The sequence below is a fragment of the Apostichopus japonicus genome, chromosome 14 (assembly GCF_037975245.1).
Source record: "Apostichopus japonicus isolate 1M-3 chromosome 14, ASM3797524v1, whole genome shotgun sequence".
Classification (NCBI taxonomy): Eukaryota; Metazoa; Echinodermata; class Holothuroidea; order Aspidochirotida; family Stichopodidae; genus Apostichopus; species Apostichopus japonicus.
In genome coordinates, this window is record NC_092574.1 from 9,518,930 (window position 1) to 9,546,052 (window position 27,123).

Here is a 27,123-nt window from a genome sequence, read left to right on the forward strand (position 1 = left end):
CATAAATGTTTGGGTGATTGTTATGCACAAGCATATGGCAGAAATGAGTTTTTTCTTTTTCCTTTTTAGTATCTTAACCTAGAATGTTCAACTGCTGAAGAATCATAAAAAGGGTGTCCTAAAATGATCAAACTTATTAACACACAATTAGTGAACTGAAAACAATAACGAGGCATATATACTTTGTATCTTAATACAGTGCATACATGTACAAATTAAGCCTACTGTACACCTACGGTACACTACTATAGCAAATTACACAACGTTACTGTACAAGCATTCTCTTCAAAGGCAAAATATTTTTACATACATGTTTACACAAAAAACCATCGTTTTTTCCTCTTTTCTTGTTTTTAACAGAGACTCTCTAAATACACATGAGTTTTCATGAGAATAAAACATGTATATAATAAGAGATTATGATACTAAATAAAGAAGTTATAAATACTGTATAAGTACTGCAGTACCTTGGCCTAGTTTGAACAGCTCAAGTTGATTTAACATCAATACTCCTAGGAAGTGAATCAAAAATGGAACATGATGCACTACACTGCCTAGATAAATGACAAACGTTCTTTAAAGTACAAACTCACCTCAAGTTAAAAAAAAATTCATAATAACCAGGCAGTTATTTTACCACGCTTAAACAACCACAGATGTGGGAGAAGCCCGCAAGGGTTGATGGGTTACAACTAACACATTGGGTGGCCTGCAAATTGAATATTTTAACTCAAATTTGGGATCTTTTCGATAATTTAGAAAGAAGTTTCAGATGAGGAAAACCACAGATTGCTCTTGGATGAAAAACCCACCTTACTATGACCCGGCTGGGTATCCAACCCTGAACCTCCCAGTTGCTAAGCCTCATTGCTTCAAACGCCACCGCCTTTATCCATTTGGCCACAGCTACAGTATTATAATTAATATTATAATTATGAGCTGTAATCATGATAAACATATAAGTTATGTACTGTACCTTTGGCCAATTAGGTCTCAACCGACAGACCATATCTGCATCTTGTAGGGCCGATTCCACATAGTTCATTGAAAGGTAGACATGGGCGCGGTTACTCAAACTTAGGTGGTCAAGGGGATCTGTGAAACAAAAACAAAAAAGGTCCAGAGTCAAAAGGAAAGAGAAGACATAAATTTAATAAATAAAGAAAAAATAGTCATCAGGTACTTAAATGTTCAATCTGTTTGTACTGACCCAGCCACACTCAGATCGTAAACAATTAACATCTTTCGAGGCTGCTTTTTAGGTTGAAAATAGTGTTTTACTGCTTTGAAATGATTTAAATTCATTTATGACTACGTAGATACTGTACATATTTGTGTATTACATGAATAAAGAATGTTCTACGGTGTTGACAACATCTCAACCAGTAGTCTAGTGCAAGGAGCCGACCTTTGAATAATTTCAGTAATGGCCAGAAGGTAGAAAAACCGAAAAGACTAAAGCCTCCCTGTATGGCACAGAGCCAAGTGATCGGTAAGTTGCATTTCAATTTAGTTAAGTACTAAGATTAGAGTACTGTAGGCCTACTCGGAGACAATATCAACTCAAACTTTCTCACATTCACTGCCATTATGTGTCAACTACTTGTGCATTCTATATAACTTACTTACAGTGACTGTTTGGAATTTAACAGTATGACACCCAGATTATGATATATCTTCTCTCCATCCCCCATCCCCCAAAAAAGTAGTAACCATTTTTTGTTTAAAAGTTGAAATGAAACACAATAATTACAGTACTGCATGTGTTATTTGTTGGTAATTTTGTTTAACCATGTGACTTCACCACAGCTAGAGAGTGATTTCAATGATGGCACCACACTTACAGAAGGGGTATTATTGCATTGAGCAGGCAAAGATACTTTACTCAACAAATACAATTCAGTGTTTCCACTGACTGTTGTTACTTAATTAATAAAAAGTGCAAACCCAGTTTTTGTACAGTACCTGTTCCTCTTCCTTGCAACTACTGTATAACAAGGGGAAGGGAGGGGACTACTGTAGATGAGAGACTGGGTGAGGGACTGGAAGGAGGAGCAGAAGGGTAAGGAGAAGGGAGAGGAGAGTTACCTGTTAAGGAAATAACAGCAGACCGAAGATGAAGAAAAAGAGCAGTTCTGTAGTGAAATGAAATGTTTTTGGTGTCTTACCAAGTTGTAGGGCAGCAGTGTACCTTTCTAAGGCTTCTGGATACTGTTTATTCTTGACGAAATTGTTTCCGTCCTGCTTCAATCTCCTAGCTTTCATTTCGGTCGTAAAATACTTCTCGAATCCATCCCTGAGTATAACGTTCACTTGCATGTTGGAGAGAGATATCAGAGGATGTTCTGCCTTGCAAGTCTGGCAAGTTCTAATGCGTTTCACTTCTCTTAAACAGTCTTTACAAAAACTATGACCACATGGTAAGGTAATTGGTTCAAATAGAATACCCAAACATATTCCACAGGAGTAAACATCGATGTCTTTCTTTCTGAAGTTATATACTGCTTTGCTCGCTATACGAGCAATGTAGTCCACCATGGGCTCCACGAGAATCATCAGATCGCATGGTTGAAGACCTCCAAGCCTACATGCGTAATGCATAGCGTTGACAGCCTCATTAAACCTGTTTTGTTTTGCTAGTGATGATGCCTTTCCTACCAACCACTCCATGTTGAGTCCGTGTTGAGAGAGTAGTTTATCATAAATTCCAATTGCCAAGTCATAATTTGAACACCTGAAAGCCTCACGAGCAAGATCGACCATTTCCATTGGACTGGCTGATCTATTAGCTGCTTGGACCTGAATATTCACCAGCAAATGAATGGGGAAAAAATGATAAAGCACACTATAACTATAAGACAAATCTTGCAGTTAAAATAGCAAATGATTTAAAACCTAGTCAGATAACTGTCACAGCAGCAGTGATAATTAAAATTTAGTTTTCTGCTGCACATCTACTTAGTACTTGTTAACAAAATGGGTCTGTCCTGGTTTATAGGGATTTATGGTAATCCTAATATACAGTAGCCTATGTAGGTTTACTATCCAGTTAGTTTCAAACATGGGACTAGCCCTAACTATCACAGGTCCAAACATAAACTGAACCTAGGGCCTATCATAAGTTTGCAACATTGTACTTTGTAGGCATGTTACATAGAACTGTTCCATTTCAGTACGCGGTGAATGTATCCTTGCGATAAAACTGCAATTCTTTTTCAACTTTCAAGCCAAAACGATTAGAATACTCACTTGGAATGATGCGAAGGTTGATCACTTGGTAAGCTTCGAACCGAAACTCATTACGTAGGCATACTGCCCTTTGCCTATATCTGCTTCAAGAGCCTAAGCCTTTGTCACTGCACTACGTTCAAATTCAATGGTTGAATAACAACTTACTCGAAGGCTTATATAACATTGCTACAGCGCTGTTGCATAATTACCTTGGTAGATATGCACAACAACTGTAGTAAAGTCTAACTGGAGTACCGGGAAGTCTGGTTTTGCGTATCCACAAACTAGTAATACAAGGGGAGAAATGACGGTAATTTACTAAGACATGTTCCTAATAAAAAGGCCTACTATCAGCGGACTTTCGTTGCCCTCAAATGTCTGACCTATAATAACTTCGATGGTTGCGAAAGACCTTATGTAATAGAGCCTATACGAACGTGATGTAACAGCGGATCAGTCACCCAAGGAGAAAGTAACTAAGCAGCGTATATGCAAGGTTGTTATGTACCATACTGCCGAAATATGTGTTTCATAAGTTACCTTGGAAGACAAAACATCAGAAAGTTAACGTAAAATAATTACATAATATTTGACTAAGGTATCCGCATGTTTAGTCCTGTCTCAAAAGTTAGTTTTTAATATTGTTAGGTATGATGAATAGTCACATTAGTCATTATTAAGTTAGCACTTATGTATATGCTTGACATCCTCTGTAAATTTGTGTTTCTGCCGAACACCGTGTATATCCCATGTGAAATTGGGAGTATATATGCATTATGTCGAATCACTTTTAGCCATGATTGACCCTGCCGTAGCATGCTAGTGCTTATGGCGTGTTTTCACAGTAAAGAGCGAGGTTGCAGGAGTACACAGGGACGTCGCTAGAGGTGAGGGTGGGGTGGGGGAGGGTGTGGGGATCACCCAAACTTGGTCAAACTGACGATAGTTGGAGAATTTGAGTGCGACAGTCGGAATTTCCAACTGTGGCACTCTAGTTTATCTAGGCCTATTCATATATTCCTGTGATTGTTGATGACCTAAAAATTGAAAAATTTCGGTCAAAATTGACCTATAATCAGTCATATTTACCACTAGGCCATCAGCTGAAGGTCGAAATTCGCTTGTTTCGTTCCAGCAACTGCGGGTCTAAAATTTCTCTACAACATTGAATACATAAATTAATTAAGATTAATGATCCAAAAGTTCTCCATGTACTTTCCTGCAGTTTTTTTGCAATTCCGCTCGAAAGATCGAACTATATTTTTTATTGCGTATGTTAAGAAACTTGCCGTTTTACGTTCAAAAGTTGTGCGCCAGTGAGATATCTGTACCATGTGATATGAATTGTCCAATGAGCCATGAGTTCTGTGTGCAATCTTTGTAGAAAACAACAAACATGGCGGCTCCCACCGGCGCTAGTCAGTCTCCGACACACGGAAATCTACAGTGCTCAGTGCACATTGAATCTGTAAAATTTGAAGCATTCAAGGCACTGACGAATAAACGATGGACTAAAGTTACTTCCTGCGCTAAAGATTGGCTTTATCTCAGCGGCGGAGACAGTGATATCGCCGTACTACTGATTACTCCATGGCCTACTACGATCAAGCGTGTGTTCAACAGCATAGTATGATGGGGTTCCACGATAAGTGTTACAGGCGGTTCATTGATAGCAAGCACATTGCTGCAAGAAAACGGACAGTTCCAGAGGAGACCCCATATGATTTTAAACGAAGAATTGACGGAAAAGATCGAGGAAACCAAGCAGAAGCTCTGGTGTATTGCCTGTTCAATTTATTATATGTGGGGAAAGAAACAATACATTACTAGGCGTTGCAAACGGGACAAGCTGCAGCAGGCAGAGACTTTCGATGGAGGTAAGCCTAAGCATACTACACGACTCTACTTGTACTTCTGTCGCATAGTTGAAGTGTTAATAGAAGTTGCATAATGCAAGATCAGTAGCTCTTAAGGGATATAATCCAAGTCAAAGGGCACAGTGTTGGACCTGAACATAATATAATTAGTGGCATGGTCATCTGATTTGTTTTGTTATATGGTGGTAGGAACGGAAATTTGTTTCAAATTCTCCATCTGGGCACTAGCCTAAGTGTTAAATACAGGCTTCATAGTTTTCTTACTGTGGCCCTTTATTTGAATGATAGAGATATTATATTAGTTAGAAAAATAAGTGTAACAAAGGTGCAATAAGGTTAGGTTTGCAAGGTCTTACTGTATGGTCAGCCTGTCTAGCTTTACCAAAATGAACAAGTATCTGTCTCCTTTATTATTAGTAACAGATATAATCTACCATTGTATAATTTAAACCATAACATTAAGAGATAATGTACTGTACTGTCAAAAAAGCCTGTTTTAATTCTTTTTTGCATGACACTGGTCTGCAAAATTTGAATGTGTCTTTGTTTGTCCATAGAAGATGAGCAGATCACATGGTATATAAATAAAATTGTCTTAGTTCTTATTTGTTCAAACTTACATTTTGATCAACAGAAAATGCAAAACAATTTGCTTTTTTTATTTCATTTTATTAAGGTGTTGCTTCGACAAGCAGCAGAGCGGAAAAAAGATGAGCCCAGATTTTATGAATATTAGAGGAAAAGACCGTGTTGCCATTAAAGTGAGGTACCTCTCTCTATGTTGAAGAAACTAGATACAATTCTTGACAAGGAAGACATACAGATCTTGAAAGGTAAAGTACTCTCTCTCCAATGTGTGGTTCATTGAGTGTTCAGGGGTGGATGTAGGACTTTTGGAATATGGGGGTCCTCCCCCAAGGAAAATTAAAAAATTCTCTAAACGTTTTGAGATGCAATATCAGGTTAATCTTTCCATTGAAATTATTAAAGTAATTTGCAACATATTTCTAGCTGAATTGTAATTATATTGGTACCCCATCATAAAATGTGAGACTCAAAAATATCGAATTTCATGGTACAAGGTGTTCTGTTCATCTCCTCCTCAGAGCAGAGTTTACGACCAACAAAGATGCTCTGATCCAGCATGTTAAGCGCTGCACCAACCAGGCTGCTATTCACAGTAGGGCATTGCAGCAAAGGACTGATGCACTCTCACCAGAGGGACATGGATGGAAACTTGAAAATGATGACCTTATAATCACTTGGATGATGAAGCCACCTGACCCAGATGTTTTGCTTCAGTGTGTCAGCAGTAGCTGTAGAGTCGGCAAATGTCTTAAAGGAAGATGTTCGTGAATGAATGCACAACTACCGTGTACAGACCTATGTAAATATAGAAATTGCAGCAACTTCCAAGAAGATGTTGAGATTGTTGATGCAGGGGAAGATGATTTGGAGGATGAACTGTGATGGTGTTAAATCTTGATATCTTAGTCTGAAATTTTAATCAAGTTTGAAGTTTGTGAAGAGGGTTAACTTTTTCAAAGTCATGTTGTCATTTTTTTGTTCCCCAGAGTTTAAAGGAACCAGAAAACATGATCTTATTCATATATTCATTTTAGCTATTAGTAGTTTTACGTAGATTACCCTACCTACCAGACACCTTTGATAAATATCCACATTTTCTTCAAATCACAGGGGGAGGGGAGGGGAGGGGGGAGGAGGGTGTTATGGGCATGCTTTACCTCTTGCATATTCACAACTACATTTACTGATGACGATGACGCAAAGACCGCGTCCTGAAACCAGTCATAGGTTTATATACTGTTGTTGGGGAACCATCGCCCCTGACCCTGTTCCAATATCACGGTTCTTTATTGTTTGCCGTAACATTTTGTTACCTGTTTTATTCATATTGTTAATATGTTCTGTGCATCTGTTCAAGTTTTGACTGAAGGATATTCAAGTCTTTAGTGACTTTTATTTCATCTAATTATCTTCACCTCTACTACGGAATAGACTTTCCCTTTTCCATACCATATCTGACTTCCATGCAGTGAATTGAAGTGGATACTGTTAAGACTAGTACAACTGTCCTTGGATGAACTTTTAATCACTTATTAATTCCGCGCCGCGCCTTTTGATGAAGAACCTGTATCTTGAATCATCGCAAAGGCCCAGCTCGACTACACCATTGAGTGTATCGACCCAGTCTTAATAGATACTTATTTCTTTCTATCTGGGGCTTAAGTTAACTGTCTTCGTTATTCACTTATTTGTACCATTCACCTTTATTATTCATATTATTTGTAGAATATAGAACTATTATTATTCAAAATACCATTCGAAACCTTGTCGATCTTTTCTTTTATACGTTAACTCCCTTGGAAACTCTTTTTGCAGGAATACGAATTATAAACATGTCGTTTCAGTAACAAGGAGAAAGTACCTAGTTTTGCAGAAGACTGTAGAAAGAGTACTAAGGTAACGGATATATACCGACTATAACTTTATTTCACATCTACGATATGCCATGACGTCTTAGTGTGCCAACTTATATATTGATTTATACAAAAGAAATAGCTCACTGGTCTTGGGGCATTGGTACATCTCATTGTAACTAGGGATTTAGCTACATGTAAAGTAGAGGGGGAGGGGGTTGCATTTGTAAAACAGTTTGGATGGGGAGTGTAACAATTATGGAGAGGAACTTTTTATTATATGTGTATATTTACGCATACATGCACAGACGAAATGCATTCATAACATAGGGGGAAAATCTAAAAATATTTGATTTATTACAAAGCATTATATCTGAGTTTATTAAAAGTGGTACATTTTTATAATTAAAACCCTTAAGTTATAATGTGCAAAAATTGCATTTCATATTTCAAAGTTGAAAATGTGATTTTTTACCATTTTGGCGAAAATGGAGGGGGGGGGGGCACAACTTGTAATGCCTGAAAACAACCCTCACTGACCCTTAGACCAGAATCCTCTTCCACCATTCTTGTAACCCTGACCCAACTATTATACAAAAAAAATATATCAGTCGTAATTTAACATATAAGAAAAGAGTGGTATGTATGCACCACTGTACCAAATCTAACGTTAGCACATGTGTTCCTAATACATAGCATCGTAGCACGTAATGTCTACATAACATACCCAATTTCAACGGTTTCTTACAAAAATACTGCAGGAAATTTTTTGGAGAACTTTTGATATAATGTTTGTGATGCATTAAACTACCCAAAAATGCATTAAAAGTCTAGACCCGGTGTTGCTGGAACGAAAGTGATTTTACAGCCACATTTTGAGCTTCAGCTGATGGCCTACACGTTTTCCTTGCCACTTTGAGAAATTGTATCTGGCGATTCTTATACTCCACCATACAGAGCTTCGTATGATTTTTAATACTCCAAAAAATGCCTTATAGAACTACCGCCATACTGGCGTAGGAGCCCAATTTGATTTGGGGAAGGGGGGGGGGGTGGGGCTGTAACGACTTGCCCGAAAAATATAACTTAAATTTTTCGCGCGCCCCACGCGCGTTTCCACATGTTAATGTGAATATCACATAGGCATGCATCGGTTTTTACATCGAATGCCAATAACATACAATCATTTTCCGTGTTATGACCCTTCCATATTGGTTATAATTATTGGTAAGTCGTTACAATATTAATGGTAATAAATGAAAAACACATTGAAAATTATCTTTCTTTCAGTAGGTGCCCGATAAGTTATCAGCATATTACCCGAATTTTCACAAAAATATTTTGTTGGGGTGGGGGTGGGAGGGGGGTGGGGTGGGTGTGGGGGCTAATAAGTTTGTGAAGTGAGTGCCAGTGGGTGCAGATGTATCCAAAAAGTTCGGAACAAATGTGCAGTCGCGAATGATGGGGTGTCTGACTGACACTGACCATATCGTCGACGAGTAGCGCGGGGTTGGGGTACAAGGCAGCAGTCGGAATTTTCTGGCTTCAAAACCCATTCAGTTGGATTTTCAGCCATTACACCCCCCTCCCCAATCATCAGGTCTTAGCAACGTCCCTGGGTGTACATTCCCCCTCCCCCACACAATAATGATTAAATTTAGTTGGCAAAATCTTGCTTGTATACTTAATTAATAATTATAGATCTAAATACTCAGTAAACATGTCTCACTAAGCTGCATAATTATAAGTTCATTTACTGGGAGGAAGGGGGGGGGGGTTAGCATCGAGGGCCACACCCCTCATTTTTAAAATCTTGGATGAACCTCCTTAAAGTTCAGAAACCGGCCTGACTCAACAAATATGCCTGCTTTCATTGGCCTCGAAAGGTGGATCGGCACTTAAATCGATTAATGTGTATAAGAAACATTGTGGAGTTACTCATGTTTCTTGTCGGGCTCCCGATTTTCTTAGCGCGAAGGACTGGGATTTGAGCGATCAGTGACTGATTTTCAGATTTACACAAATGTAAAGAAACACCAATACCACTTGCACTAAACCGTCGAAGCCAACCATGGCTGAGCTTTTAGCTCCGCTGAAAGCTCAATTGATCGACCTATAGCGATCGTTCGATTCAACCGAATTTCATTTCATTCTCTGTAAAAGGACTACTTGGTAGATTTGCAATATGAACTTTTCAACAGTTTGTGTGTGTACGACATGTGAGAATGACCTACTTTGTTGGATCCGATCCCGATGTCCCAGTACTCTTTAACGTTTCTCTGTGGTACGTCGATGTTAAACAAGTTGTAGGTCGTTCTATTATTTAATGGGTGCAGTTATCGCGAGCAATTTTTGGGGTTCACCACAATTCAAGCATTATATCTACAACCTTTTAGCAGATTTAGCAGAGGAATACTTTTTCTTACGTTTTCTTTCTATTATTGCATGAATGAAACCTAAGAAGTCCATATACTGTTGGTTCTTTGTTTATGCAATGGGACCTAGTTTATCCCTAGTAACAAGTACAACGATCTTTAACATCCAAATGAGTTGTTGACAGTGTCTCCACTTTGAAGGAAATTTCCCGAAGTACGACAAATTATATTTCGAAGAGCTTTTGATCATCCAAATTATTTAATCCATCAATTGGATGTTTAAAAAGAAATTAAATATCTCAATGACGCAAAACTGCTTCCGGGGTGGACAATGTTTGGGATTGGGTGACAAGGTCAGGCAAGGCAACAAAGCAACAAGGAAGTGAAAATTGTACATGTATTCGATAGAGCATGCATATAATTAGTGTAAAAGAAAGAGAGAAGTTAAAAGTCTATCATTTTCGCTTCTAGATATACAGGTTGTTTTATAGAGGCACTCATTGATAAACACGTCAGTAAAGATGCTTTTGGCAACAATTGCTATACTGTGGATTCCGATTTTCCATGTGTGCTCGACAGATAGTAGTGTTAACCATACTAAAAGTAAGTAGGTATCTATCTATCTATCTATCTATCTATCTATCTATCTATCTATCTATCTATCTATCTATCTATCTATCTATCTATCTATCTATCTATCTATCTATCTATCTATCTATCTATCTATCTATCTATCTATCTATCTATCTATCTATCTATCTATCTATCTATCTATCTATCTATCTATCTATCTATCTATCTATCTATCTATCTATCTATCTATCTATCTATCTATCTATCTATCTATCTATCTATCTATCTATCTATCTATCTATCTATCTATCTATCTATCTATCTATCTATCTATCTATCTATCTATCTATCTATCTATCTATCTATCTATCTATCTATCTATCTATCTATCTATCTATCTATCTATCTATCTATCTATCTATCTATCTATCTATCTATCTATCTATCTATCTATCTATCTATCTATCTATCTATCTATCTATCTATCTATCTATCTATCTATCTATCTATCTATCTATCTATCTATCTATCTATCTATCTATCTATCTATCTATCTATCTATCTATCTATCTATCTATCTATCTATCTATCTATCTATCTATCTATCTATCTATCTATCTATCTATCTATCTATCTATCTATCTATCTATCTATCTATCTATCTATCTATCTATCTATCTATCTATCTATCTATCTATCTATCTATCTATCTATCTATCTATCTATCTATCTATCTATCTATCTATCTATCTATCTATCTATCTATCTATCTATCTATCTATCTATCTATCTATCTATCTATCTATCTATCTATCTATCTATCTATCTATCTATCTATCTATCTATCTATCTATCTATCTATCTATCTATCTATCTATCTATCTATCTATCTATCTATCTATCTATCTATCTATCTATCTATCTATCTATCTATCTATCTATCTATCTATCTATCTATCTATCTATCTATCTATCTATCTATCTATCTATCTATCTATCTATCTATCTATCTATCTATCTATCTATCTATCTATCTATCTATCTATCTATCTATCTATCTATCTATCTATCTATCTATCTATCTATCTATCTATCTATCTATCTATCTATCTGTCTATCTATCTGTCTATCTATCTGTCTATCTATCTATCTATCTATCTGTCTGTCTGTCTGCATGCCTGTCTGTCTGCATGTCTGTCTATCTGTCTGTCTGCCTGTCTGTCTGTCTGTCTGCCTGCATGCCTGCATGTCTGTCTGTCTGTCTGTCTATCTATGTATCTATCTGGTCCAAAGTCACGAAGCCTATTGTTAATAAGAAAGGATTGCGTTTTTTTGTGGGTAAGATGAACCCACAGTACCAGATGCTTGTGGAGCTCATGGAGTATGTCATTGTCAGTTTCAAGAGGAACTCGGATTTTTCGTAGACTGCAGTCGAAGAAAACTACGAAATATCCCACGAAATATACCGTCGAATGTTACCTTGATGTGAGTAAAAGTTGAATTACCAATCTGGTTTTAATAAACTAAATGGACATCTTTCTTAATTGTTTGTATTTTTGTCTTTTATCTATTTCAATATTGCATGGTTGTTGTAATTTCCTTACCTAATTTCTGACATGATATTGACATAAATTGTCATGCATTGTTTATATTGCGTTTCACATATATATGGCGTTCACCGCAATGTAATGGTTAGTATTAAAAATGTCAAACTTAAGTCGTGGGCGAAATTATTTGCAAAACCTTTAGGTTTATTTGTAACTTTATGAATTTGATATATAATGTCGTTCTTTCTCCTTTGGTGGACAAACGTAAGATTACCATATCTAATTTTTTACTTTCACACATGAGTAGCCTATTGTGCCATTATATAGTAGCAATTTTAAGGCATCATACTTTCATACATGAGTAGCCTATTGTAGCAATATATAGTAGCAGTTTTAAGGCATCATTCCGCTACTTTACCAGCATTGTATTTCGCTTATTCTCAAGCATTTGTTATACCTTTTCTTCTTGAGAACAGCTTGAGGTTGGAGTTATCCTATTTATTTGTCTTCAGTTGTAAAGATATGTATTGCCCCATTTTTAAATTTTTTTTTTCTGCTAATCTTCCGTCGCATTTACAGAGATCTTTCAGAAAATAATCTTCATGAGATTCCACCAAATGCATTCTATGAACAACCAAGTCTGAATGCCCTGTAAGTTATTTCAATTCAGGCTAATGTAAGTTGAAGTCGCGTATCTTAAGAAGGACGCAAAGTAACGATCGGCTACCGATCCACCATACAGTTGGGACATTTAAATGTATAAACTATACTTTCATGTCATGCTTGAATGAACTTGTAGTGACAGTTTACGAGAGGAATGAATATCTGGTTCCTCTTGGATATATATATCCAAGAGGAACCAGCCCTGGTAGAAATTCCAGTAGAACCAAGTTAAAAAATCAACTAGGTTCTTCTAGGGCCTACTATGTTTAACTGGTTTTTAACTGTGTTTAATTGGTTTTTAACTGTGTTTAACTGGTTTTTAACTGTGTTTAACTGGGTCTTACTGGGTTCTAACTGGGCTATGCTGAACATGAGCTAGGTTCAACTGGGTTTACACAATGTTCAACTGGGTTTGTTCAGGCCCAACTGAGTTTGAACTATGTTTGAACTGATCCAGTTGGGTTTCAACTGGGTTTCACTGGTTTTTGCACTAGCTCAACTGGGTTTGAACTATGTTGACTGGTGAACTTGTCCTGTTGGGGTTGAACTAGGTTTCAACTGGTTTTGCACTGGCCCAACTGGGTTTGGACTATTGGCTGGTGAATTGACCCAGCTGGGGTTTAACTAGGTTTCACTGGTTTGCACAAGCCCAACTGGGTTTGAACTATGTGTACTGGTGAACTTGCCCTGTTGGGGTTGAACTAGGTTTCACACTGGCCTAACTGGGTTTGGACTATGTTGACTGCTTTTATTTTAGGCGTAGCCTAATTATCAAGTATATTATAATGTAAGTTCGTAAGCAGTAACCGTATCGTAATATATTGAAAATGCTAAATTAGCCAACTTATGAGGGGTGTAAAATAAATCTTTGTCATATTTATCACAGTTATGATTAAACGATTACATTTTTGTACCGCAATGATTAAAAATATCATATATTTACTATATAATAAATTTGAAAAAATTATGTTATACTTTGTTCGTCGATTTGAACAATTGGTAGGCAAAATGCCTTCCTAGTGCAAAATAGTATGATCCGACTAAATTTTAACTTTGACATTTGTCCCTTGCGTTAGCGCTAAATTTATAAATTCCGAATCCGCAAACCACATACGCCAACAGAAGCTTCGCAGAATAATTGCATTTGTAACAGATTTTGCCAACAATTTTAAATTATTACCGCGGCTAAGTTCCCTCCTTTGCGATCTTGCAGTATCTTTATATTATTGACACATACTTGTAACATTATAATTGATTATAAACGTGCTCTTTATCATAAATATTTGAATTGAACAGAAACTTTATATAAAGTGACCTAGGACTATAGTATAGGCTAGGCCTAACAAACCGGTTCCCTACTAGGTATACCACATGGTTCAATTACTTACGTTAGAATATCCTAACGCTATAGTTGCCTAGCTTATAGGGAATTGAACAGAAACTTTATATAAAGTGACCTAGGCCTACTGTAGGACTATAGTATAGGCTAGGCCTAACAAACCGGTTCTCTACTAGGTATACCACATGGTACAATTAGTACTAACGTTAGACATATCCTAACGTTATAGTTGCCTAGCTTATAGGGGCCTAACCTAGTTATACTCAAGTTAACATCTATACTGTATTTAGCCGCATGATTTTAGGAAAGTTATCGTCAACTAGCAAACATAATAGCAATTTTCAAAATTTACGCAATTGCCTGGATTGTTGTTTCAAACATGAAGTGTCATATTGGCATAATAACATACTTTGCAAAAGTCATTAGCCTAGTGAAGTGTACAGCATACACGTATATGCTACGAATGTGAGGATGCCCTACACTGAACATTATATACATATGATTAAACTATCAATCTAATTTCAAGTGAGGCTTCATTTGTACAGTGTAAGAAGGTCAGCTCTTACATAAAGTTTTGTTTTGTACCATAATTTTACTTGTTTATTAGTGTGCTCACTGTACAGAGGGCTATACATTTGTACAGTATATTTGTATGTTGTCTTGTGGCATCAAAAGGGTTGATTAACAACCCTCTCTTCTGGGTTGCTAGGCAACTATCTTGTTCTTCCTGGAAATTAGCCCTCACAGGAAATGGGTTCTGTGTGTATATATTTTAGGAACAAAGGAGTTTTGTGAGGGTATAGGGAGTTGGCAGTTGGCTATGAGTATCTGAGCAAGGCAGTTGTAAAAGAAGAGAAAGATAGTTTAATGGCTGGATAGTTTGTTCAAACCTTAATTTACATAGTTCAAGTTACTGTAGACCTTATTATTTTATGGAAGTTGTGATATTCAACTGACAGTCTGGGACACCATTTATTATAAAGGATACTATTTACTATAAAGGATATTATTTTACAATAAAGGATATTCCAGGACACCATCACTTATAAAGGACATTATTTTACTACAAAGGATATTGACATTATTTTACTGAAAGGATACCCTGGAACACTATTTCATATAAATTAAAGGATACTTGTTTGTTGGGATCGGACATTTATCATACCATTTATTGGGTTCAACTATACTGATGTCGTAGAATATCTGATGTCGTGTAAGATCTGACGTCCTAGAATACTTGATGTCACCAGTAGGCCAACTCACCAGAACAGACTTTTAAATTAAGTGTATTTCGTTATATTTTGGGTGCGCACCTCAAGACTGTAAGTTGTTTCATTTAATTCTTTGACTGGGCCCAGATCAGCTGTACATTGTTTGTTATTCATAATTATAATTTCTTTTCATCCAATCCAGTTGAGTTCTCCATTTTTTTATGTGTCTTGCTCTGTGTTAGGTCATCACACCAAACCCAGAGTTCTCTGATCAAGAACAAACATTTATTTTCAGTGGCTAACACCCTTACATACAGTATAGATCTACTGTTAAAAAATGAAAACTTCTTATAGTTTGGTGTTATATAAGTGTAGATAACACCAGTTGAGAATCCCAGTTCAAACTATTTAAAAATATAAGCAGTAAAACATAGTTCACCCAGTTTAACCCAGCAAAACATAGTTTACCCAGTTGAACCCAGTAAAACATAGTTGACCCAGTAAAACATAGTTGAACCCAGTAAAACATAGTTGACCCAGTAAAACATAGTTGAACCAGTTGGACCCAGTAAAACACAGTTGAACCAGTTGGACCCAGTAAACATAGTTGAACCAGTTGGACCCAGTAAACATAGTTGAACCAGTTGGACCCAGTAAAACATAGTTGAACTTGAACCAGTTGGATCCAGTAAAACATAGTTGAACCAGTTGGACCCAGTAAAACATAGTTGAACCAGTTGGGAACCCCGGTTCACCCATTTCAACCTACTTCAAATTTGGGCCAATTTTCGTATAGAAAATTCCAGTTGAACCCAGTTCAAAAGTTCAACTGGAATTTCCACCAGGGTAGGTTGTGAGCTATGATACTGTCAACACGAGTGATTTGAACCATGATATATGCGGACAGTACAGATTTGTATTAGCATTAGGGAAGCGTCCCAACTGGCTGCGATCCGTGAAGTCGAACTACAGAGGAAGAGACGGGCGGGATGTAATGTAGCGGGATGGTTAAGGGGGAGGGGGATGAAAGATTGGAAGTGGCGTGAGGGTGTAAATATGGTTCATAGCATGCCAGTTTAGTCACATTTATGTCACGAATGGTGAGTACAGGAAATCAAGCGACTCCCAAACTGACCTTATTGGGGGGGGGGGGGGAGGACTTAACTGAGGAGACAGATGCTTTGCCATGGATCCGCGGTGATAGAAGACAAACAATTAGAATAACCAAGACATTTGGAAAGACAAAGGCAGTGCTTCTGCACTGAGCAGGACTACCCTCATTAAAGATGAAAATATAAAAAAATATTCTTACAGTTTATCCTAAGACTGACGACTATATCGTTTCATCTCTTCTCTCATTAGAAGAAAAAATCATAGCGAATAAATACTCATCCCTCCGTATATGTTTGTCATATTAATCTCATCGTAAAATCCATAGATGCCCGAAGTGAAGTTGATAATCAGTTTTATTGTTTTACAGAAATTTTATATTTGGAGGCATATCTTTATATTTCCTATTCTGTCGTAAATTTAAGGTGACGTCTGATATCTTAAGTGCCAAATCAGACAAATTCCCAGGGCCGTCCAGTTCCATGTCGGGAATCGGGAAAACTTGGGCTCTAACGCCCCTTCTCCCCCCCCCCGAACCCCTGTCGACACACTCTGTTTTCACTCCGTTAGAACAATGTACCTACCTACACCGGTAACAAATCCAAATTGTTTGTTTTTCTGTGGCGCACATACTAAGAGACTTATGAATTTAATCAGTCAATACATTTTACCAACAACCGATACAACTGTTCGCGGCTAAGAGTTTGCCATCCTGTACATTTGGTCAACTGCAATATTATCTCCAATGAAACTCAATATAAAAAGGAGGTAATGGGTACCATGCAGGCAGCACTTTCTGCAATGGCAAATACATGGCGTACCTTTTTAGGTTTCTTATACAAATCAAAATTACAAGATGATGTCATGCATAACTTTTCGTGGCATAAGTTGGATACTTTCATCGATTATGATTTGAAAATCTCTTTTGTCAAGGCTTCTTAACTTAAACTCCATTGAATTGCTACACACTGGAAGTTTCGCTGGATTAACCGAGCTGGTATTTCTGTAAGTAGTTTACTCCCAAACTAATCACACTCGAAGTAAGAAAATTTAGTTCGTTGAAATCTTACGCCATATAAGAACATTTTATTCTATAGTTCATAAAGTGTAATAAATATATATATATATATATATATATATATATGCCAGCTCATTCATTAAAACAGTATGAATATCACTGTCTTAACTTTCATTTAGTGTGAATTATAGGTGTTGTTTGATTTGTCACATGTTTAAGAAAAGATATTATAGACATTAAAAAAAAAACTGTTCGTGTAATTTATTTTGAATCGGTTTCATTGGGTTTTTAGAGAAATCCAGAACAACAAAATTTCAAACATACCAGGAGACGTATTTCCCGATTCGACAGGAATGCTCGCGTTGTAAGTACCTTTTTTCAATGAACAACTTCTAAACCTTTTATGGAAGGTATTCGAAGTTACCTTATAGGAGAAAACCTACGCTTTTATTCGGCTTTAAGGATCACTCTAAATAAAATTACAGCGATGGAAGCAGAGGAGTAAGAAGAAATTTGCATGTAAGCAGAGAGGTTATGACTGACTTATATGGAGTGGGTTTAGAAGGACTTAGAAGTGGGGGGGGTGCTGCAATGGAGAGGGAGACTTTTTAAAAGGAGTATTCTATTTTATGGAGATATTGTTTGCAAAGATTGTATTGAGATAACGTTGAATTTGTATACATTATGTTATACCGTTTTTCCGTCAAGAATCAACAATTGGGTGTACTTTTTGTCTCAGAAAGATCCTATGAAGTACAATGAGTGGCAAAATCCATAGGAAAGTTTCCACGTTATCATAGGTTAGGGAAATACAATTTCTGAATACATGATACCTTTTTATTGTTATGTATCTTTCTAGAAATTTCAGTGTTAATATTATTGAAAACCTGGAACCAACGAGTTTTCGTGGTCTCATCAACTTGAAGAAACTGTGAGTATTTTCCAAACTTAGCATTTTGCACTACTGAAAATGTTCCGAGCTACTGTTTGCCAAATATATAAGAACGCTTTGTGGGTGCGGCGTTCCAGTTTCATCGTTACTCGTGTGGATGCATGAGTTGAGAGTCCTGACCATGAGCCATTCTGACCAAACCATGTAATATTTGTCCAGCCTAAATTGGATAACATCCAACACTAACTCAATAACAGTTCGTTGTTCTAATAACTTATCTGGTCTTAATTAGCCACATATTCGCTGATAATGCCAGTCTCAGATTTATTGTCAGATGGGCGAGGTCTGAGATCCCATTGTGTAGCACAGACTGAATGGATATGGGCGGGTAGATTGTACCTAACTCAAGATTGGTTGATAGAATGTAACCTATTTTGATTGGCTAAAAGCCGGTAAGTAGATGTTCTAGTTGATTTATCCTAAAGCACGATACAGTTGGTATGTTTGCACAGATATCATTGTTCCTTGTATTAAGTTCGTGCGAAGGCAAACATTTCTGGAAATAGATCAAATTGGATAAATGATTACAATATTGTTAAGAGAAAACAAAGAAAAATATAGAAAAAATTATATTTATATACTATATAACAGGCTCTATTTGTTTATTTCCTTTTTGTAATTTCCCCAGTTCTTTGTCATCGAATCAACTATCCGAATTACCTGAGGACGTTTTTAAGTTTACGCGCCATCTTCAGTATGTGTAAGTTTAATGCGTTTACTGACATCGATGCTTCCATCATATTTACCTGTGTGAAATATATTCAAGTTAACCAAACAAGTGGTTAAGAAAGTAGCTACTTTGTGTGCAAAATTGATGATCCTTTCTCAATTTAACAGTACTTTATCTTGTGCCAAGGTCAGAAATAACTAGATAGATATTAAAACATATAACCAACTATGACCAATTACCACCGCTTCGACAAATTCAGACAAATACTGAGGGAATGTGCTATCAAGTGCATGGGTTTTAAGGGATGCTTTCTTTCACTTCATATCAGGAAGTTCTGTGAATATGAGTAGGCTGTAGTGTCTAGTTGTGAAATTGTTCAGACTACTAACAATGGATCTCTTTGTCGATATCGCTTCGTAAAGACATTGCAATATCCAATAAGGTTCTGCGCGACTATTACTTTCAGTAGCACTCCACAAGAAGGACACAAACACTACTTCGAAACTTCTTTTTAATTATAATTCCAAGATATCAATCTAGAAAACAAATTAAAATTTTAATACTTATATTAAAATAGTTGGCAACAAACGTTTGAAGGTGAAGTGTTTGTTGTTTCATACACTCGTTGATTAAAAAGTTTCTTTCTTTTTTCCAATTTTGTAGTGAACTTAATAGCAACAAAATAAAAAAGCTTCCCGGGATGTTATTTAATATGGCGCCCTTTCTGCAGTACATGTGAGTCTATATAATGTAAATAAAACAAACAAAGCTAATGAATCACTTGATTATCACTAATGTAACCTACTATAGTTTACCCAAAGTTGGATTTATGCAAATGTATGTCCAGTAGTATGTAACATATTTGTCCAATATTTCTGTGATTGTAATCATGCATGCTAACTCTCAATCGAGTTTTTTATTAAGAACAGATTCTGGACTTAATTTCATTGTAAAATCTACTTTTACTCGCTTTTGACACGTTCTTTCATATATAAATTTATAGACACATATAATTGACTTAAAAATAACACAAGTAGAGTTTTGTCTCACATAAAGAAGTAATAACCGTAATATATGAAATTTCACTCTTTGCGTTTTTACTGCACTCCGGGTGTTAATGCTATCGCTGGATGCTCTCGGGCTCCGCCCTCGTGCATCGCTTGCATTACCCCCCGATCGCGCATTAATCCTGTGAGTAACGCACGCTAGACCGTTGATTAACCCCTTATTTACTAACCTGTCTTTAGGGAAATCATATGCTATTACGAACTTGTGTGACCTGTATCAGCTGTGAACTCATTTTGAGAGGTACTTTGTAAAAGTTGGCCACCATATAGCTGCCGCCTTGAGTGCGTCATTTCGAATTTCGCTGGGGACGGTAGTTGTATTTTGTCATTCGCTGAATATGTCTTATCAGCATAGAATTAACATATGACTCCATTTCCTTTCAGAGTATTGCGAGAGAATCGTCTTCAGAGCTTACCCGCCGATTTACTCGCTATGACATCTGAACTGAAATACGCGTAAGCAAATAGCGTATTGATAAGAATATGATATCACGTATGCTTTATCATCGGCATGATTTGTCAAAGATTGACAAGAAGCTTCTTTTCTACCTAACCAACAAAACACACGAAGTATACACCGATCTATAATGTCTCAAAAGAACCAGAATCGATTTTGATAAAATTGAACTCAAATATTTAAGTGTATTTGAACAAATATTGAAAGTTTATTGAAAACGCTGGATATTAACTTACCACCAGCTAATAATTTAAGTTATCTTAATAACTGCCAATGTTTTTTTTTTTTTTGCTAGTTTTGTCTTTGTCAGATTTGATGTACCTCGTTGTGGTTTTCCTGACCGTATGGATAACCAAGTTGTCCACCTAAAGAGAAACATTGTAAATACACGCCTAACGGTATAGGGCATAGGGTGAACTACATGGTAGGCTGGGCGTACAAGCCAAAAGGTCACTCGTATTGCAAATAATTAGAATCATTATAATGCTATAGCACATAAATTTCAACAACAAGGAGAATCAGTATGATTGATCGCATACTGGCTTCTCCTAACTTTCCAAGGCTTTTACATGGTATTTATAATTCACGCTGGATATATAGTTATAGAAAATAACATATTTTGGCCGCAATGAAATATAGCATGACGTTTTTTTTTCTGAGCATACCCCGGTCATTTGGTATCTCCTTTGATTGAGACAGTTCGAGGGTACTATGTCAATATACTTTAAAGATATGAGATATGAAACGATGAGCTGCGTGAGCATCCTTCAAATATAAATAAAGTTTAGAGATTGCTTCCACAAGTTTGCTCACAAATTCGAAAGAGAGAGAGAGAGTGAAATTGTGCAAGTTTTGCCATAACTATCGATACATTATCATGAAATACTGCTAATATGGAATAAAGTTAAACATAATAGTCTTCTGTCTTTGTTTGTACCAGCGACTTCTCGAGGAATAATCTAAAGGGAGTACCAGACTTATTTTTTGCCAATGTCTCCAAAGTGCAGTACACGTAAGTCCATGGTGCTTCTACACGAAATATGTCTTCCATTTAAATAGAAGTACTTATGCATATAGTTAGTTATATGATCAGTTTAAAAACTTAAGTTTCTTATTTCGTAAACACTAACCTGCCCAAGCATGTTACAGTATTCAAATGGACACACGTTCTACTGGTATCAATATAGTCTTACGTACTACATTGAAGAATGCAAAATTCTTTGAACTTCAGAGATCTACAATAGAACTATCAATAAAAGCACCTGATGTTGAAAAAGACGTCAGTTTTGTCATCTCACTTTTACTCACTTGTCACTTTTCACTCACAATCACAAGATGAACTACGTTTAAAAAGTTAGTTCCAACTAATTCCAATCGCGTCGCTAGCCATTTTTAATTGAAAGTGTTAAAGAAAATGAAAGATAAAGAAAATACTCATTTAATCACTGATGTTTTTTAATTTAAATCATTTTAATCTCCATGTAACTTAACCTGTACAGCTAAGTCTTCCTTTCTTTCTTAATTGTTTCGACGCAGAGACTTTTCAGAAAATGATCTGAGGTACGTTTCTGAAAACCTATTCGGATACCAAACAGATCTAAAGTTCTTGTAAGTTCTTCATTTTAATTTCTAAGTATTTGTTGTTTAAAAAATTCTTTTCATATTCTGCATCCTAAATATCATCTATTCATCAATACCGACAATCATCAATTAAAAAAAGTCTTTCGACAGTCACTAAAATTTGATAATTCTTTGTGACGGATTCTACTATGCTTGGTACAATCAATTTGGGCGTAATTAAACATTTGTTAGAAAACTTTATTTTTTAATTTATTTTTGGGGTTGAATTACCCAACGTTGTGAGGAATTGTCATCGGTCAAAGTTAAATGTCCTTGCTACTATATAATAGGTACTTGTTCGACAACAAATTGAAGGTGATACCACCAAATATCTTTGCACCCACATACCAACTTGCGGAAATGTGAGTATTTTTTACCCTTTCTCTGATTTGGTTTGGCTCTGTTGATCACACAAGTTGACGACAGATCGAAAGTGTTGTCACAAGCAATTTGTCTCAGAAAATGTACAATGTACTGCAAATTTGAAAACTTTGTACTGCAGTGAAAAAAAATGTTTTAATATCTATAGTATGTGCTATTAGATATACGGTAACAACTAGAATACTTGGGATTTTTTAATCGATCTAGTCAAACATAACTACGAATGGGTAACAAATGTATCAAGTTAATTGTAAACTGTTTGCTTAGCATGCGTAGAAAATAACTTTTCATAGTAGGTATCTTACATTTCACTCATAAGATGTCAGGAATTATAGGCTCTCCCTAGCCTCCCTTTTCCCCATATGAACTACATATAACGTGATCGTTCGTGGTTGAAACGTTTTGATTTATTTTCAAGGATCGAAATGCAATTTCAAGTTAAATGTCATTAAAATTAGTTAAACAATTATGATATATTTTGTTTGCAAATTACACTCTCAATTTGAAATATTGGAAATGAAAGTATTTTTTTTGTCATGGAAAACAGATGCTTCAATTCCTTTCCTTTTCAGACGCCTTAGTGGAAATCAAATCAGTAAACTTCCTGGAAAGTTATTTCGCAACTTACAAGAACCGTTCAGGTTGTAAGTACTTTTCAGTAAATTATTACAAATTGTGTATAAGATCTTTTAATGCCATTGGACTAATTGAAAATGTAATTAATGCACTTATTTTATTTTGTTGTTGCATTCATACACTTTAGTCACGTTCACTATGTTTACATAAATCATAATGTTGATATTTCTGTAAACCTATAAAATATTGTCACTATGATACATGCATGGAAATTGATGACATATTGGATTACATTAGAGTAATTAAGGAGAGTATGCAAACCCGAGTATACCAATTAATATAATACTATTATAATACTATTATATACTAAAATTAATATTTTATATAAGATATCTCCCGTCTTCTTCGAATTTGATAGAAGACGAAATAGTAGTTATTTATCGTCACTGTCTTTTCCACATATTATATAGATATAGTCAAATATTTGAACAACCGTCTCTACTGGAATATGTTAATTGCCCAATTTAAAAGTCCTCCATCCATATAAGGAGTAATGTGGATGGTCATCAAGGAATTCACTATTTGAATTGATTTAGCATGTCTAGAATGCTTTTGGCAATTTTGGCGATGCTGAAGAACTTTTAAACGAATGTGAACAAAATCACGTTACTTGTTGATCGTTACGATTTGATCGTTTCTCATATATAGGTTTCTTGATAGGAATAAATTAACTAAATTACCGGAAGATCTATTTGAAGGTTTAGCAGACGTTTTAACATTGTAAGTATGATACAAAGCTGAGAACTTGGCTCCAATTTTCCACACTGTATTGGAACAATTTTCAAAGTCTCCCAATCGCTATCGAAAGTTGTTTTAGCATTTTGTTCAATTTTTACATTTTATACGTCGACATTAAAAAAAAACATCATTTATCATTGTACCAAAACGTAAATTTGAAATAAAATAAGTTTACGTTGGATTCTAATTTTAGTATGATACTCCTTTGTATTACATATTTTTTTAATTCATTTCAGAAATTTGTCTATGAACTATCTGGACAGTTTACCGTATGATTTTTTCGTTCACGAATATGGTGTTTTTGAACTGTAAGTATTGTACCAGCAATGACTTACATATATCTAAAGCATATTCACAAGACGATAGAATATTTTATTGATTTATTTATTTGTTTTGCCACAAAAGTACAAAGTGGAGGGAAGTCTTCCATAACTGAGCTTAAAAGCTTAACAATGTGGAAGAATATATGAAGGAAGAATATGGGAATATTTGTCTGGAATCTATTGTAATTGCATTCTTTGACAGTTTCAACACGGAAAGCTACTTTCATCTATTTATATTGATCTTCCATGCCACAGTGGGGTGGATGGATCTTCCTGAGATATCCATCCCGAGTAATGAATAAGACTGGTTAGGTAATCTGCCTTTGTTCTTGTCACAGGGAAACAAATTAACACGGATACGCGGATAGTGTGTGTGTGTTGGGAAAGAGGTTATTAATCGCATCGTGTTGTGGTCAAAGAAGATTATCGTTTTTGTTGTTGTTGTTGTTGTTGTTGTATGGTAGACGTTTATGATCATTTGTTCTATTACACAGAGAAGCAGCGAACAACCACTTTACATGCTACCCTAGTGATATGTTCAAGTTTCCAGTGGAACCGAACAAAATGTAAATTAAAATTCCATTTTATTTTTCATAAGATAATAGAAGGAATAGTCCTCTTCATTGTTGCTAAATAAATGTGGTTATAAAACATTGATCTCATTTGCCCGATATTCGCTTGATAAAGAAAGGAAGGAGGATATGTTTCTTTTTTAAATGAAATATATGTGTAATTATATTGCTAGATGTTCCCTTTTGGGTGATGGTTGTGTTTTAAGTCAGTGAAAAGAATGGGTTGTCTACCATGCTGCAATATATTCATAAATCAACCGCCATATGACAATGAATATGAATATCGCATATATTCATATTCCATCTCAACATTATATGAAGAGGTAAGAGTTTCGTTTATATAAATATTTATATATATATATATATATATATATATATATATATATATATATATATATATATATATATATATATATATATATATATATATATTTATTTATATCATGTTTGATCTCTAGAGTAAGGCAAAATATGTCACCAAAAACAGAACTAGTATTGTTCGATACAGGTGACAAACGCGCACAGTGGAATTACGACCTTACTTACCGGTTTCGAACCTCGGGACATACAATCAGCGTCCATAGCCTAGTGGTTAGGCTGTCCGCGTACAGAGGGGAAGGCCCGTGGTTCGAATCCCGGTGGAGGCTGAAAGTTTTTTCACTGTTCTTGATTTTCCAACTCATATAACTGTATATGTATATATATATATATATATATATATATATAATGTATCATTTTTTAATATATAATATACATATCTTTTTATAATACGTATTTCCTTTTTCCTTTTTTCTTTTGGCAGACGTTTTTCATCAAATCGAATAACACACTTTGCGTCACGCAACCATCCTTTAGGGAACATTACAACGGTTTCTTATTTGTGAGTCAAATTTTAGTTCCTATTTCCCAGGATAAGAGAAAATTAAAAAACAACCACACTGAAGCAACAGTTCCACCAAGGATTTTGATACCAATATACTTTTTTTTTAACATTTGGTGTATCACTGCGATCCAAACTTTATATGCTTACCAAATTCCTAGAAAAATGCTTATAGCCTATGTGGGATCTTTTAAGCTGACGTATGGACCATGTTAAACAGGTGGGTGATTGACTTTTACAATATTGTTATATGATATTAGTTATTCCTTTGTTTATTATAGATATTTGTCTGGAAACAGCATCTCAGTTCTTCCAACCAATCTTTTCAAAGAGACCGTCGTATCTGTGCTTCTGTAAGTATAGCTTTGCTGTCCCTTACAAGAAATCATTTGGAAAAAAAGGCTAAATTGATACTGATATTGCTTTACATTCAGAGAGAGTTTTTAGCATTGCATTAATACTGGTTAAGTAATTCTCACAGACTGAAAACGACGTAACATTATTTTAATACAAATGCATGTTTTTACACAATTTAGTTGGCGTGATCATCAGTCTCACATTTAATAAAACTGTTGCTCAAAGCAACTTTATGAATTTGGCTGTTAATTACCACTGAATTTACGTAAATCATTGCTCGTATTAACTAATCATATTAACGTCAACAAAGCCATAATTTAAGAACCCAAGGAAAAATCCACCTTTCAACTTATACACGTTAAGCAGAGAGTATAACTTACAATTCTATTTGTTCCTTACATTATCCACGTTGCCATAACAAATTTGCTTAGGCCTATATAAGTTCGCATCACATACCAACATCAGAACCTCTTGTTTTATCTTCAAATTTTCGAGCTGTTAGTTCCGTATTCCAAGTACAGCTGTTCGAGTACCTACTGTTCGAGGGCAACTATTTGGCTTCCGAGTACCGAGTACGGGTACTTTTCGAGCAATTTTGATTCATTCGGTAGACAGAATCCTGGTTATGTTCGCAATTACTTCCCAAGTTTGGTACTTGTTAGCAAATAAAATATTATGTACTAGTAATAATAATAACGAGTAAATTAATAAATACTTCATCGATGCTTAATTAGAGATATGGAGCTGTGCAGTTGTAAAATGATATATCTTATACTCCTCCCAGAGATCTTTCTGATAACCAAATATCCAATATACCACCCGGGCTGTTTAATGCAAGTACAACACCACATCGATTGACTATGTTATTCCTTCATAAGAATTACATAACAACCGTATCGAAGGATGACTTTGCAGCTTTGAAGAGTCTTACGTCCCTGTGAGTTGAATACTTCAAAAATACTACCCTCCTTCCAGAAAAGCCAACTATAAGTCAGATATGGAATTTAATGCATGGTCAAATGGGTTATAATACATTGTAATCAACAAAATAATAATGTTTGCAAGTTTTTGTGCCAAGTTTGTGA

At 35.6% G+C, this 27,123-nt stretch overlaps 2 protein-coding genes and 1 long non-coding RNA gene across 7 annotated transcripts in view; 2 read left to right on the forward strand and 1 right to left on the reverse strand.

Annotated features, from left to right (window-relative positions):
* Nucleotides 1-3,679, reverse strand: part of LOC139980374 (uncharacterized) — a 27,778-nt gene extending 24,099 nt beyond the window's left edge. Inside the window, exons 1-3 of one of the 2 annotated variants that reach the window (XM_071992014.1) lie at nt 3,441-3,679; nt 2,169-2,799; nt 977-1,095 (exon numbers count right to left, since the gene is read on the reverse strand). In XM_071992014.1, the coding sequence (XP_071848115.1) occupies nt 977-1,095; nt 2,169-2,769 (720 nt within the window). In that variant the 5' untranslated portion in view covers nt 2,770-2,799; nt 3,441-3,679. Of the gene's footprint in view, nt 1-976; nt 1,096-2,168; nt 2,800-3,249 lie in introns of both variants that reach the window. The other variant, XM_071992013.1, reaches the window with a different exon arrangement.
* The window catches only part of LOC139980370 (uncharacterized), a 66,715-nt gene that overhangs the window by 30,304 nt on the left and 9,288 nt on the right, over nt 1-27,123 (forward strand). The window contains exons 1-19 of one of the 4 annotated variants that reach the window (XM_071992003.1): nt 10,353-10,527; nt 11,841-11,982; nt 12,624-12,695; nt 17,301-17,372; nt 17,678-17,749; nt 18,245-18,316; nt 18,966-19,037; nt 19,671-19,742; nt 20,459-20,530; nt 21,472-21,543; nt 22,068-22,139; nt 22,442-22,513; nt 23,105-23,176; nt 23,817-23,888; nt 24,143-24,214; nt 24,724-24,795; nt 25,604-25,681; nt 25,963-26,034; nt 26,823-26,975. In XM_071992003.1, coding sequence (XP_071848104.1) covers nt 10,446-10,527; nt 11,841-11,982; nt 12,624-12,695; nt 17,301-17,372; nt 17,678-17,749; nt 18,245-18,316; nt 18,966-19,037; nt 19,671-19,742; nt 20,459-20,530; nt 21,472-21,543; nt 22,068-22,139; nt 22,442-22,513; nt 23,105-23,176; nt 23,817-23,888; nt 24,143-24,214; nt 24,724-24,795; nt 25,604-25,681; nt 25,963-26,034; nt 26,823-26,975 — 1,535 coding nt within the window. In that variant the 5' untranslated portion in view covers nt 10,353-10,445. Of the gene's footprint in view, nt 1-10,351; nt 10,528-11,840; nt 11,983-12,623; nt 12,696-17,300; nt 17,373-17,677; nt 17,750-18,244; nt 18,317-18,965; nt 19,038-19,670; nt 19,743-20,458; nt 20,531-21,471; nt 21,544-22,067; nt 22,140-22,441; nt 22,514-23,104; nt 23,177-23,816; nt 23,889-24,142; nt 24,215-24,723; nt 24,796-25,603; nt 25,682-25,962; nt 26,035-26,822; nt 26,976-27,123 lie in introns of those variants that run through there. The other 3 variants (XM_071992006.1, XM_071992005.1, XM_071992004.1) reach the window with 3 other exon arrangements.
* LOC139980375 (uncharacterized) lies at nt 4,317-8,445 on the forward strand. Its single transcript, XR_011797550.1, has 3 exons — nt 4,317-5,108; nt 5,785-5,941; nt 6,215-8,445. It is a non-coding gene; the product is annotated as an uncharacterized lncRNA (long non-coding RNA).